At 40.0% G+C, this 13,856-nt stretch overlaps 1 protein-coding gene across 2 annotated transcripts; it reads right to left on the reverse strand.

The window, feature by feature from the left end:
- Positions 1–2,058: 2,058 nt before the first annotated feature.
- Positions 2,059–11,808, reverse strand: PSMG1 (proteasome assembly chaperone 1). 2 transcript variants are annotated; one of them, XM_074147430.1, is made up of 7 exons: positions 11,660–11,808; positions 11,381–11,490; positions 9,835–9,986; positions 9,398–9,460; positions 6,168–6,366; positions 5,083–5,219; positions 2,059–4,026 (listed from the first exon to the last, which is right to left on the reverse strand). In XM_074147430.1, the coding sequence occupies exons 1-7, from the start codon at positions 11,779–11,781 to the stop codon at positions 3,952–3,954; spliced, it is 858 nt and encodes a 285-aa protein (XP_074003531.1). In that variant the 5' UTR covers positions 11,782–11,808; the 3' UTR covers positions 2,059–3,951. The 2 variants fall into 2 exon arrangements, with proteins under 2 accessions (XP_074003531.1, XP_074003539.1); XM_074147438.1 differs by lacking the exon at positions 9,398–9,460 and having other exon boundaries at positions 11,660–11,781.
- Between the last annotated feature and the right edge of the window lie 2,048 nt (positions 11,809–13,856).

Raw genomic sequence — 13,856 nt, forward strand, 5'->3', positions numbered from 1 at the left:
ATTTTGCCTACTTGACTTCCCAAATGTTTTAATACAGCTTTTTGGCATAGAAATTGTAAAATTACATATCATGACTGAGGTTATTCTGCTGAGGCTTTGGCAACAAAATACAAGTTTGTAGGGTGCAGCTTAAGGTATCTGCTGCCAATATGAGAAGGCTGGAGCCCAGGAAGACATAAGATTGCTTGTTAGAGCCATGCAGTAAGATGAGACCCTCACATAGGAAGGGGGAGGAGACGTGCATCATGCGTTGACTTCAAGAATGGATTGAAGAAAAACTAAAGCTCTTTTCTACCTCGTCTCTTGTGCAGTGTGAACACAGAGGTACAGGAACAAGGTTCAGGGAGTATATTACCGGATAGGAGGCAGGCAGTCACTGAAAGCAGCCTTCGGGACGTGAGCTCCAACATCCACTGCTTTAGTGCTACAAAAGGCTTAGGCTCCAAGAGGAACATCCAGGCTCACACTTTTGTGCACAGTACCACTGCTTCTGCTGATGGCAGAAAGGAGAAACCGTACAGGAAGAACAGGCACATCATGTCAAATAGAGAAGCGCTTGGGAAGCCGATCAGGGCATAATGTTTTCATGCTGGATTTTCAAAAGACTGTAAGAATTTTATTACTTGAGAGGCATTGCAATGTATGTGACCACAACCTCCACAGGGAAAACGAAAGCACAGTAGCAGGTATACTACTGTTTTGGGCATTCAAACATGGAGGGTTTGTAGTAGATTCAAATGAAATCCACATTTATGGCTTGGACATCACTTTCTAGCTATGTCTTTACAGTTCTGTACTCGCACACCTGTGACCTGAACTGCACAGACACCACACGTTACAAGCTGAAAGCTAAGGAGCCTCATTGAAGAGCACTGTGATTCCAGACTGAAGAATTAGGTCAGGCATATCGCCTTTGAGTCAGAGCCTAAATTTTAGGAAAGAGAGAACACATCTGCCTACCAAATATATTCTGCAGCATGATAAAGCAGATCAGACTTGAGAAAAGGACATGTCCTTGGTTTGGAAGACAACATTCTTCAGCAGAAGACAGCTCAGTGTTACCTGAAAAAAATACGGGTAGCAAGCGGCTTAGATGATGTGAAAACTGGAAAAAGAAAACTCTTGCAGTCTAATAGTTTACTCTATCTGGTTTCATAATTTGCATTTAGCCCAATACTTTAAGGAAACAAGTCTTACACAATCACATTCCAGACATGCAGGCAAGAATGCACTTCTTCCCTCAAAGCTTTTGAAGCCATCTGCCACATTTGACAAAAGTTTTAGGTTTATACGCTCCTACCAGTATTAAAAAAATAAGCAGCTGTTAGAAGCAAAGAAAACCTTATTTCAAGCTCTTACTAGGCACTGGAGAGCATAGAAAAAAACCCAACAACCTAGCAACGTTCAAATATGAAAAAATCTTCACCCAACGCTCACATCTTAGGAGATACTCAGACATCATTAATTGTGATGCTTTCAGAACTACTTAAGGAGGGGATATGAGCTACTTCATACATCAAATTATGGAAAAAGATAGGAGGAATTTTGAATTAATGTATCTTCTTTCACCTATAGTACTTACGACATTTCAAATTTATACAGCACAATTCAGCTGACACAGATGAGGGAGAGTCTTGGTGACCATACAGCATGCACATACCCTGACCTATATAGTTTCACACCAGCAAAAAAACCCAACACATCTGTCATGTGGATCACAGAAATATGACTGGATACACGGGGTGAAACCACTAGCTTGACAGTATCCAACAAGAAAAGCACCACATCCTACATAAACACTTCCAGCTCTGGAGAGCTATCACACCCTCTGAAGCAAGAATAATTAGCCTTCGGAGCGTTCTGCCACTACACCCGTTTTTAGTCTTTCCAATTTCATCTTCCCAGTTGCTAGTGTTTTGTTTGTCACTTTTGTTCAAGGTGTTTAAGAGTATTCTCACACCTCAGCATAAACCCAGGTAGTAATAACTGAATTATACTTCAATGGATAACCGTTCGAAACATTGCATGAGTAATAAAACCAATACTAGAAGTGTATTTACAGTGCCTATAAGAGCCTGCATATTTATTATTAAAGGTATTTCTTGTTACGGACTTTATTTATTATGAACCAAACACGTTCAGCATGCAAGAAAATGGTGCAGCCAACGTGCAACTCTTTCAGACCAACAGAATCCTCAGCTCAGATCACACATAAGAACAGGTTTTAATTAAAATATTGCACAGAAATAGAAACAAAAAGAAAAAACCTGACAAAACCAGAAGGAACCATGTCCTGCATTTCGTGCTTGAGAGTTTGTTCCAAAATACAGTACCAAAGCAACAGCTGCTTGCTTATCTGTAATTACATTAACAGAAATTTAAATCAATGTCTTAACCGATACGCAACTTGATATCCACATCAAGGATATTCTGCTACTGGTGAAATTGCCATAACAGTGTGCAGTTAAAAATTCCCAAACCCAGAGGTTTTAGTGCTGAAGCTAGGGGTTACTCGCTTCAGTGGACGTTGACTGAGCTGACCACTTTCAAACCTGAAGGGATGATAGTTGTGTTAAATGAATACACTGTTCAAAGATGTCCATGGGGCATCAACTGTAAGTCAAAGTTAAACTTAGTAGAGAACTTTGAAGCTGTTATTCCTTTGTTCCAAAAGGATAAGCTACATGCAATTTAAAGATCTCTGTGCAGTTACACCACCAGTGAATTACCTGGTAGCAACAGAAATACTATCTTTAACACCATTTTCTTAAACAAAATGTTAAATTAAACAGAGGATATATACAAACCAGAATTGCAATCCTAATAAATATTTTAAACAGTTGAAATTGTTAGCAACTTTCAGATAATTTTCTGACACACTTTAAAACTTCAACATTTACTTTCCTCTAAAAATCACATACTCTGCATAAGAGACCGTGTACTATCCCTACTGTTGCCAGCAATTCAGATTTTGAAAGTGGATAGATTAAATCTGTTTGCCCCGTCAAATCCAGCTGAAGCAGCTTGGGAGCCTACCACCACTCCATTTCACCGGGAGAGGTGCCCACCACTGTCAGAGATCTGACAGCAGGGAATGCTCCCATGCCTCTGTGGCACCTGATCAAGGTCTGAAGCCGAAACTGCCAACAAAGGTGAGGCAAGGCACTGCAAGGTACTGCCAAGGGGAGCTGCAGCATCTCCATGTGGGCACATCTCTCTTCCTGCCAGATCTGCAGGCAGCGGCAGCCTGAACGCCTGTGACAATCTATTCCATCAATCCAAGTCACAACCCGTCCACGTAGGTCAAAACAGCTCCACATTCCTGCCTCCTACTTAATTTGTAAAGACAGCTGAAGATTATTTTTCACTAGTAAGTCTTTTACAGGTATTGACCATACTTTACTTACAGTATTTTGTATCACCACATGTATAAAAAAAGTGTATGTGCACACAGATATATATGTATCATTCATACATACAGACACAAAAAGTTATGTATGTATTTACATATGTAGAAAGATGCAAAGCATATTTTCTCCACCACAGACAAGTCTTTAAAGAGGACTGAATATTAGGAAAACTTTTGTGTCTCAAAATAAAATAAAAAATAGGTGTTCTCATTAGATATAGACAGAATTCCTTAACTTTGTTTCCTTTTACATATAAAAACCATAGATTTAGAAAAGACAATCCCTTCAGGAGGGGAAAAAATAGTTGTTTTTCATATTCAAGATGTCTTTCCTAAAATCGCTCCAGAAGAAAATCTCCCAAGACATCCAGAAGAAATGTATTTGTTTGTAGTGACTAATTTGAAAGTAACAAAAATGAGTGCAGAAGTAAAAATTTACTGGAATTTATTCCGCTTTTAAGGAAACAACTACAATTCCAAACTGTCCTTTACAGAAGAAACTGGAGTTTACAAAAGTGCAGTCTGCGTCATAAACGTCCTCTTCAAATATAGATATTATTGTGAATTTCATTGGTTGTCAATAACTTCTTCAAAATCTTTGTGCTTTCAGATACGTCCTAGGAAAAGGAAGAGATGATCAGCATTAGCTACATTGTTGGTAACAAAATAAAACAAAAAAGCCTCACCATCCTCCAGTCCATTTTTATTACTCTGAATTTGTTTGATTAAAATATTAACTTTGAGCAAAACTCAGGTCTTCTGAATGAAGCTATCCGGACCTCCAAATGAATTTGCAGTTCAACCATAGAATGGGATTTCTTCATTTGTGTTCCTCCTTGCTTGTATATATGAGAGGAAGAGCCTGTGAATTGGCAGTTGTTTTCCTTCAGAGTTTAAACATTTATGTACTAGTCTCTGTTAGACTTATTTAGCAGACCAGTATAAGCTGTAAGGAAAACTAAGTCACAATTCCCACATTTAAAGCTGAAATAAGTACTTCAGTACACACAAACCTCTTCTGTCAGTTAAATGTAAGTTCAATTGGCAAAATTGAGGAGAGTGCTTTGAACAAACTATACACTTCAATTAAAAAGTTTCGGAAAGAAACAAAACATTCACTTTAGTAGCCATAATACCATGATTTCAGAGCTGCTTGACGAGTGCAAAACTGTTATGAATCATCTTTAGAAATTCAGCCTTTTAATTCCAGAAAGAAATTATAGGTGAAAATAAATTTCTTAAGCTTTCTGTATAGCACAAGACAGATAGATGCAGAGCTAGAACAGAGCCATCTTGCATATAGATGTAGAATGTTGAAAAAATAAAGGTTTTAACACAGACACCTCTAAAGAAAACTGCATCTTAAAACAATCACAAGAAATTACTCCCTGATATACTAATACCACTAAAACAGCCTGAAAAGTCAAAATGAAGTTTTGAGGGAAGCTGTAGATTCATTATTTTGAAGCAACTTATAAACACCTGTAAATATTTACAGCTAGTACTATACCAGAAATCATTGTGCTCTGCCAATAAAGGCTGTGCATTTCTCTACATTACATACATCAGTCTTTTCAGGTGGAATCCTCATGGGGGCATAGCAGAATGCAAGGAATGAAAACCAGACCAAAATAGACCAAACCTCCCAATTATTTTTAAATATGAAATTTTACCTTGACTAAACTCTTTAGGATTTTAGAAGAAAGCAGAGGCTTGAACGCTTCAATTGTAACCGTGTCCAGTTTGATGGCATCAGTGTAGCATTGATACAACACTGCAGGAATCTGCCATACTTGACAGTAACTTAAAACTAAATACAAGTCAAAAGAAAATATTTGTTACATTCAGCAGAGAAGGAATCTTAGTTCTGTGTATAAAAATCATATTTGTTCTGGCCAGAACTTCAAAAGCATGAAAGTTTATAAATTAATTACTCGGGATCCTGACTGCTAGACCAGCCACCCCTCATTCCTCAGGTACACAAGAAAATAAACCACCAAAAATTAGTAAAATGCAGTTGGTATCTCTTCCTGGGAAATACCTTAACTGGAAATGGTATATTATTGGTGAACAAAAATCGTATGAGCTTCTGAAAACAACAAAAAACAAAACAAAACAAAAACAAACAAAAAAAATTCAAAAAACCAAACCCCCCCAAATCAACTAAACATAAAAACTCAAAACAAAATACAAACAAAATAAACTTTTTCTAGACTTTTTCTCCACTTTTAGCTCCTGCCAGATAAGTTCTTCCTCATGATGCTACCACTAATTTGGGACTCTATAATGAAAAGCCTCAGGTTTTTATTACATTACATAATAAAACCGAATCTAACTTTTAGATGAGGTCAATTGGTAGCACTGTGAAAACCTACTTTACATGTAATACGCAGAAAGGACTTTACAAGCCTCAGTTTGGATGCTCACATGAAAATAACTCTTAATAAACCAAACTTAGTTCCTAAGTAAAATGCCCCCAAATCCCCAATATACTTTGTGAGGCTATACTGAAGAATTTGCTAGTACTTATGTCCTGCACGTAAGGGGTAAAACTATTTGTGGGTGGTTTTGAAATTTGTCCCTATTTTACAAGGCAACATGTAAGATGTCAAACTGTTGGGAAATAATTTTCAACAAGCTAACTTGTTAGTTAGAGTTCACATAATCAAGTAAAAATTCTAATTGCAATGGGATGCTCTTCGAAGTGAATTTTGTGTTGCCACCAGCAGCCTTGTAAATAACTGGAATTGCAAAATACCAGCAGCAGGAAGGTCTCGCACAATGTTAGGTTGCTCCAGCAGTGGGCAGCAGACCTGCTCTTTGAATTCTTTTGTCTTCAAGGCTTTCAGAAATGGAGATGGAAGTGTTAAAGTGGATTCCTGAGTTTTGTAATCAGCTACAGGACACGTTGACAGAATGGTTACTTGCAAGCCCTCCTTTTGCATACAGCCAAAAACCTGAAATAAAAAGGTTAATACATAAGAAAAAATTATCTTCTCACAGTAACAGCATAAAACCAAAAAGATTCATTTCAATTTCACTGCAGATGGCAAACGGTAGTTTGCAGGACTAACTAAAATTTGAATTTTCAGATAGAAATTTCACATGCATTGCTCTTGGGATGGAGATTAAAAAAAAAAAAAACCACCATAAAAGAACAGCTAATATATTAACTAAGCATGTTGATTTTCTTGAGAAGCTTTAGGTTTTTCAGCACTTCCTATTCACCTGCAAATATATGAAGACTTACTATTTTTACTAATGGTGACTGTAGAAAGAAAAAGGACTCCAAATAAAACCAGGATGCTTATGACAGGAAGGCAGTTTGCTAAGCTGCAAGACATTTGAAATTGAAATTGTGCTTCTCAGATGTTCTACAGTTCTTTAAAAGAGTCTTCATTTTAAATACTCAGATTTTATTCAATTATATTCAAGTTGAATTGAGAATTAAGAAAGAGCGCCTTATTTTTTTCCACAGTTTTCCTGAAAATCAAACAAGTTTCAAAAACATTGTGCAAAACATTGTGCAAAACATACTTCTGGATCCACTAGATGCTGTCACAAAACACAAACAAGCTGCACAGCCTTCTGTTGTTTTTAAAGAACGTATGTGAAAATGAAGAGAAGCACAATAAACCTGCACCCTCCCTTTACGCTGTCCTCTTCAGATTTATGATCAATAAGGAAATAGAGAGTTTGGTAAATGTTTATTACAGAAACTCGCCTGTTTCTGTATATGGTACCAATCACAGGAGGGAAGCCAACTATTCCCTCACATCAACGCGTTATCACTGTAATATAAAACTGACATAATTTTTCAGAAGCATATATATTTTCAATTTACAGTGTATTTGCTTTGTTGGAAACTCTGGCTGGTGTGCATTACTGTGAAGCTTTAGTCTGTATGTTCTCATTTTGTCAGTGATGGCTTACTGGGAAAACACATACTGAAGTAAAAATCTGACCCATGGAGAGACTGTGAAGATGCTCGGTGAATCAGAATTTACAAAGCATACAGAACAGGTCTGTAACTCACACTATAAGCAGGAGACCACCAGCATAATACTTCTACATTTAAAAATACCAGTAACAACAAAGACTAAAAACACTCAAGAACATTGACTTGGTAAAACTGTGCACTCCTACTGTTCATGAACACCCACATTTAAACAACACACATGCGCAAACAGGTGGAAAAACATAGAGAAGACAGCAAAACCACAACCATCTTTCTTTTGTAATCCCCATTTAAATGGAGTGCAAAAATGCGTGGAATACAGCAAAACCCAAATGTTTTAGGTCTTAAGATTTCTAACCTTTGAAGTGAACCATAACTCCCCACCAGTGAATTAAACTCTTCAACAAGCCATGGAACTACAAAAGGCTAGTTTTTCCACAAACTTGGGTATGAAATCCCTGAAACCACTTGGTGAAGTTACTCCGGTTTTCCATCCTCTTTGCCTTCCCATAATCCCTCTGACTCCCTCACACTGAAATGCTTGTCTGTTCTCCCTTACAACCAAGAAATCTTTCTCGCATGCTGGCTGGGCCCGCTGGCAGACTAGACTGAGCAGGTATCACTCGCTCAGGCTGAGCACTTGCTCTCAGCGGACACGCTGCTTGTTTTTTTCTGTCTCGCTCTTTTTTTACCTCTAGCCACAGCCTTACACAAGTTCAGCATAACATAATAGCTTTAGAATCTCTGCTTGTTCATCACAGCAGCGGAGATTCCAAGGAAGGCAGGTTAGCCAACAGACAGCAAGACAAAATACTTCCTTGAGGCCAAGCAGTGACCCAAAACAATAGAGGAAATCAACAGCCAGAACATTCTCCCTGTGGCTTTATCTTATTAAAATCAACATGATGATACTCGGAGGGACCTCAATGATCCAGCAGCATTCATGTACCTGAATGATGCTGGGGTAAGGCACTTGGCATGCTACATCTATGAACAAATGGGACAGATACTGCTTTGGAGGCACCTTCCTCTAGAGTTCCTCCTTGTGAAAGGAACAGAACACACCCACTAGTAAAGATAGCATCCATCGCAAGTTTCGTAACAGGTTTGTCTGGTGATCCTTTGGCAGCCATACAGATGCAGTTATGTTGTTATTTTTAAGGAAGTATTCTTCCAGAGCTGAAATGCAGCTGAATTAAGCCACAGAAAATTTAAGCGAAAGAGGAAAATGGTTTGGAAAGTAGTTAAGTGCAACAAAATTGAAAGCGTCCGAAAGAAGTAATTGCACAAAGTTAGCAAGTTACAGCAGATAACTGTAGGAAGTTACTCCTAGAAAGGAATTTCATAGAATTCGCAGGTAGTAAATTTGTTCCATTTGTTAAATACTTAAGAAAAGAAAGCCACAGGGAAAGCAGTTATTTACAATGCTGTCATGCTTAGAGTATCAGAGAGGAAGAGGCACTTGCACCACGCTGAAGATCCCCACTCCTAAGACTTCATTGCTGTCCTGGTTTCAGCAGGGACAGTTAATTTTCTTTCTAGTAGCTGCTGTGTTTTGGATTTAGTATGAGAATAATGTCAATAACACATAATGCTTTAGCTGTTGCTAAGTGTGTTTACATTAGTCAAGGACTTTTTCAGGGTCCCACAGAGAGGGAGTATGGACAGGACAAGCTGGTCCAAGGAATATTCCACACCACAGATGTCATTCTCAGTATATAAATGGGGGCTGGCCGGGAAGCAGGGCTCCATGATTGCTGCTTGGGATGCAATGGGCAATCATCATCGGGTGGTGAGAGTGACTTGTGTTTTATCACTTTATTTTGTATATTCTTTTACCGTTATTGTTATCATTATTTTCCTCTTCCGTTACTGTTCTATTGAACTGTCTTTATCTCAACCCACAAGGGTTTTTTTCCCCCACTTTTCCCTCTCCCTACCATACTGGGGGTAGGGGCGTGGGGGGGGGAGGGGAGGTGCGTGGTGTTAAACCACGGCAATTGCCCAATTTGTTGCTTTGCCAGTTTTACCTTTTGAAGCCACTGGAACTGTTGATCCTCCGCAACGTAGCAACTGCACCGGCACAACAAAACCTTAAAGAAAAAAACGTTGTGTAAGTAGTGGTTTAAAGAGCACAACAAACAGCTCATAATCACATGTAAAGATGATGTGACTGCAGAACTTGCTCAGTTCTCTTGGGCTTCTTCAACTCTATTTCAAGAACTTTTCCATTCACAACTGATGTGAAGCAAACAGGCTGTCATACATCATCTTTGTACTTAACTTCACATGCCAGAACTTCAAATAGTTTTAGTGAGCATAATAGCCCTTCGGATTTTTGATGAAATTAACCCAGAACACTGCAACCTTAATGTTTTATTTGCTCTGGGCAGGGTAGGGGTGGATGAAGGTTGCTCTCTTTTTCAGAAAGCTAAAATATAGTGGAATTTGTGCACAAGTCACTTACTGTTGGATCTGATATTAATCTGTAGAACAAACAGAAAGAATCTGTTGGGAGGACATTTGTTGTGCTGGATGTTCGACACCACTCATTCCACAGCTTCACAACTCCAACTACTTCCCAACATACGGAATCCAGAATATAAGAAGACAGGAAAGCTGCAAGAACCAATAAATACTGTTAATTTATAAAGAATAAAATATCTGTTCTATAAATAAATACCTGAACTGAATTAGACTATTTCTTTGCAATCTCAAGTTAAAAAAAAAAAGTAATAAACTTATTTTTATCAATATACATTTATTGACCAAATCCAGCAAAGCCCAAGAACGTGAGTAGCCTCACCTTATCAAGACTTAAAAGATAAAGAGCAGTTCTACATATAAAGATCCCTACTATCAAAAACATGTATTATTAGGAATTATGTCACTATGGTCAATGTTGATTCCTTTAGTATACACTAAATATGTAAGTATTAAGTCTCTAATACTTCTTGACATACCAGATATAACCGATTTCTAAAAAAAAGAAAGAAAATAAAATTCCCTGAACCAGCAAGGAAGAACTATTACACTGGCTCTAAGAAGCAGAGACAAAGGTATGCATGACTTAGTGGCAAAACGAGATCCTAAATCAAACATTCATAAATCAAATTCCTGTCAAAAGTTACTGTAAAGAAAAGACAGATCTAAAATGTCTATAACTATTTTTCATGGAAAAGCTCAAAGGAAAAACAAGCTAGAAAACTTAACTTAGGTGTCATCTAAATACCATCTAGATGTGACCTAAACATAAGGAAGAATTAAAACTTCTTTATATCCTCACAGGGAAAGAGCTAGTAAAAAACTCAAGACTTTGGTAAAAAATGTGTGTGGGAAGGACAGAGGGTGTTTCAAGACTCTGGGCTTAACAAGTAAATAACCACCTCAAAAGAGGGTGTTTTAAACAAGTGGGGAATTAGATTGTGAAAAGGGACCAACTGATCCCTTACAAAATAAAAATAACAATAATAAAAAAAAACCCCAACAAATCACTGTTCATTAGAAATTAAAGAAATTACAACTTATGAACCCATAATTTTACATCTTTGGCAGATGTCTATATCAAAACACTTGACTACGCTGAGCAACTTGCTATTATTAGAAGGAAGCCTTTTGCCAATTAACAAACAATCCAGAGGAGTCTACCAAACAAAAGTCAGATACAGAAAAAGGGGAGTTGTCACCAAAACACACTTTTCCGTCCTTCAACTAAAAACATATCACGATCTGACAGAAGAAATAAGCAGCTGTAACAAAAAACCTGTTTTACACGCGCAGACTAACTTTGGTTTTCTCCAAACAGCTCAGCTGCCTCGGGGTTAAAATTCGGCTCCCTAAACGAAGAGATGGACACCTTTACGGGCTGTTCTTAAAGCAGAGACGAAAGTTAAAACAGACTATGGCAAAGGGACCGTCCTGGCACACTTACAGGTCCTTCCAGCCTCCTGCCTTCTCAAATTTAGCCATTTTAGAGTCTCAGACAGTGTGGTTTCGCAGTTCGCATCGCCTACCTGCAGCGTTACGTCCTATGGCTACTATAAATTTAGAGCACACGAACGGCTCGTCGGCGGAGCTTTCCGTAGACGCGCCCGGCTTCAAGGTCCAGAGAATGTCGATCTCCCTGGAGAAAAAAAAAAAAAAAAAAAAAAAAAAAAAAAAAAGGCGGAAGGATGTGGAGCAGCGCTTCCCCCTAACATACCTGTCTCGGCCCAGGACCGGCCTCCGGTGGGGGAGGCCGCACCACAGCGGCGAAGAGAAGGGCGGGGTTAGGCCCCCGTAGGGCCGCTTACCTTTTCTTCTCCAGCTCCATGCGGATCTCCCGGTCCTCGGGCGTCTCCTCCCGGGCCTCCTCCTCATCGTCCACCCCGGCGCGGGACGGGACCACCACCACTTCCCCGAAAAAGGTCGCCATGGCCGCCACCGGGCCGCTCACCGCGCCTGCGCCCCGAGACGCTCCGCTTCGCCGGCACCACCCCGTTCCGCTCCGCCTACCGACGCTCTGGCCGCCGGCACACCGCCCCGCTGGCTGCCACCGCCGGGCCCCGCGGAAGGCGGGAGGTCGGGGGGGGGGCCTCTGCTGAGCACCCCCGACCCGCTGCGCGGCTTCTCCCGGCCTCCGAGCAGGCCGCGTCCCTGCGGACAGAGGAGCGGGGCGGAGGCGGGGGATCCCCCGCGCCCCCCGGGGTGGCACGGCAAAGCGGAGCGGCCCAGCGGCGGGGACGCAGGGCAGGGCCCATGTGACACAGCGGAGGCGTGCAAATAAAGAGTACGGTGCCGTGATGACAGGGTTACGTATAGCTTTACTTTGGTCTGCTTCTACATGTACAGCAGCAAAGTCTTCAATACTGAAGAATTTGATTCTCTTACGCTTTCGTCCTGCTGTTTTAGTATTTTCCTCTGTTCGTGCTGCCCCTGAGCCCATTCGCCACCCCAGATTCTGGTCCTGCTTTAAAGCAAACAAAAACACCCCAGCTTACAAGTGCATCACATAAAGCAGCTTTTAAATAAAGATACTACTTTTACAGGTCTACTACATCACTTTACCTCCCTGAGCACAGCTAGACCGAATAAAGAATGCTGACTGATTAAAATTGCCAGGAAGATGAACCAACTGCTGTTGAGGAAGCATACTCATTTAAGTATCTTTTTTTTCCCAAATAAAAACAAACTCTTAGAGGGTGAAAAAGTCACTTTCCAGATTAATCATTTCTCCTCCTACTGGCTCTTTGGGACCTGTCTGTATGTACAAAATAGGAAATAAAAAATAGCATTTGCTTTGCTTAGAAAATAAAGTGTTAGGGTCCCTATGCCAGCAATTCCCTCTGGGATACACAGATACAGAGGCCAGAACCTTCTCCTGGCTTTCAGGGATCACCATGACCAGGCATGAGTGTGGTACAGCAGAGAATACGGCAGCTAAAAAAGGGCAAGACAGAAAAACGTCTTTTTAAATCTAAGCCCAAATTGGAAATACAAATCTACCAGATTAATCTTAGCTGTTTAAACTTAAGGTTAATAAAAACTGACGTTCACTTAAGAGCTATTAGACCAGTATTTATTCCTAAACTGGAGGTGATACTCCATCAAACATTGATCGTAAGCAGCCGCCGAACAATGCATTCAGTTTATGGATAATATAAAAATATCGGTTGACTTACTCTCTTTTAACAAAGTTGCCCCTAAAAGGTAAGATACACAAAGCCACCTCGAAATGTCATAACTAAACACAACTGTGCTCATATTTGAGGAACCAACCTTAAAAGAAATGAGTTAAGCATGTACCTTGAATTTATAAAGTTCTACTGTATTGTATTAAGGACTACACTCCAAATAAGGACAATTCCCGGGGCAAGAATGATATAAACTAGGTTTATTTTTTGACTTCATATAGAAGTTTTAAGGGAGGGAAAAAAAAAAAAAAAAAAGAGTAGTATTTCTCTATACTAAGATAACATTCTAGACACCAAAATGACATGATGGTAAATCCACCTTTTGGCACATAACATCAGCGACGTTGCTGGAGAAGCGGTTCTCACCAGCCGCTGGCAGGCAGCGTGTGGGACTCCCTTATCCATCACCTCACTTGTGCAAATGCACAAGCAGTTCTGGCATTAATGGCTGTGATAACGCAGCTACACTAACTTTTTTTTTCCCCGCCCCAAACCCTTCCAGATACTACTACCAGTCCAATCTGCTGGAAAACTAATTCTCAACTAACTCTCAAACTTAATTTCAGTTAAAATGAGCTGGGTTAGGATAAATATCATATTCTAACCCATCTCCTATTGAACAGTGAGATCAGGAATCACTAAGTCTTACCAAGTGTGAGAAAAGGACCCAGCAGAGCACAGGGAGGAAACCGGGAGCAGGGAAGGAGCGGAGGTCAACAAGCTCCTGGTGGCAGCGATGGTGGGGCTTCCCCCAGCAGAGCTCCAGGGAAAAGCAAGCTATGAGTTGAGAGGTGCATTGCCAACCAAGAATTTACAC

The sequence above is a fragment of the Numenius arquata genome, chromosome 1 (assembly GCF_964106895.1).
Source record: "Numenius arquata chromosome 1, bNumArq3.hap1.1, whole genome shotgun sequence".
Lineage (NCBI taxonomy): Eukaryota > Metazoa > Chordata > Aves > Charadriiformes > Scolopacidae > Numenius > Numenius arquata.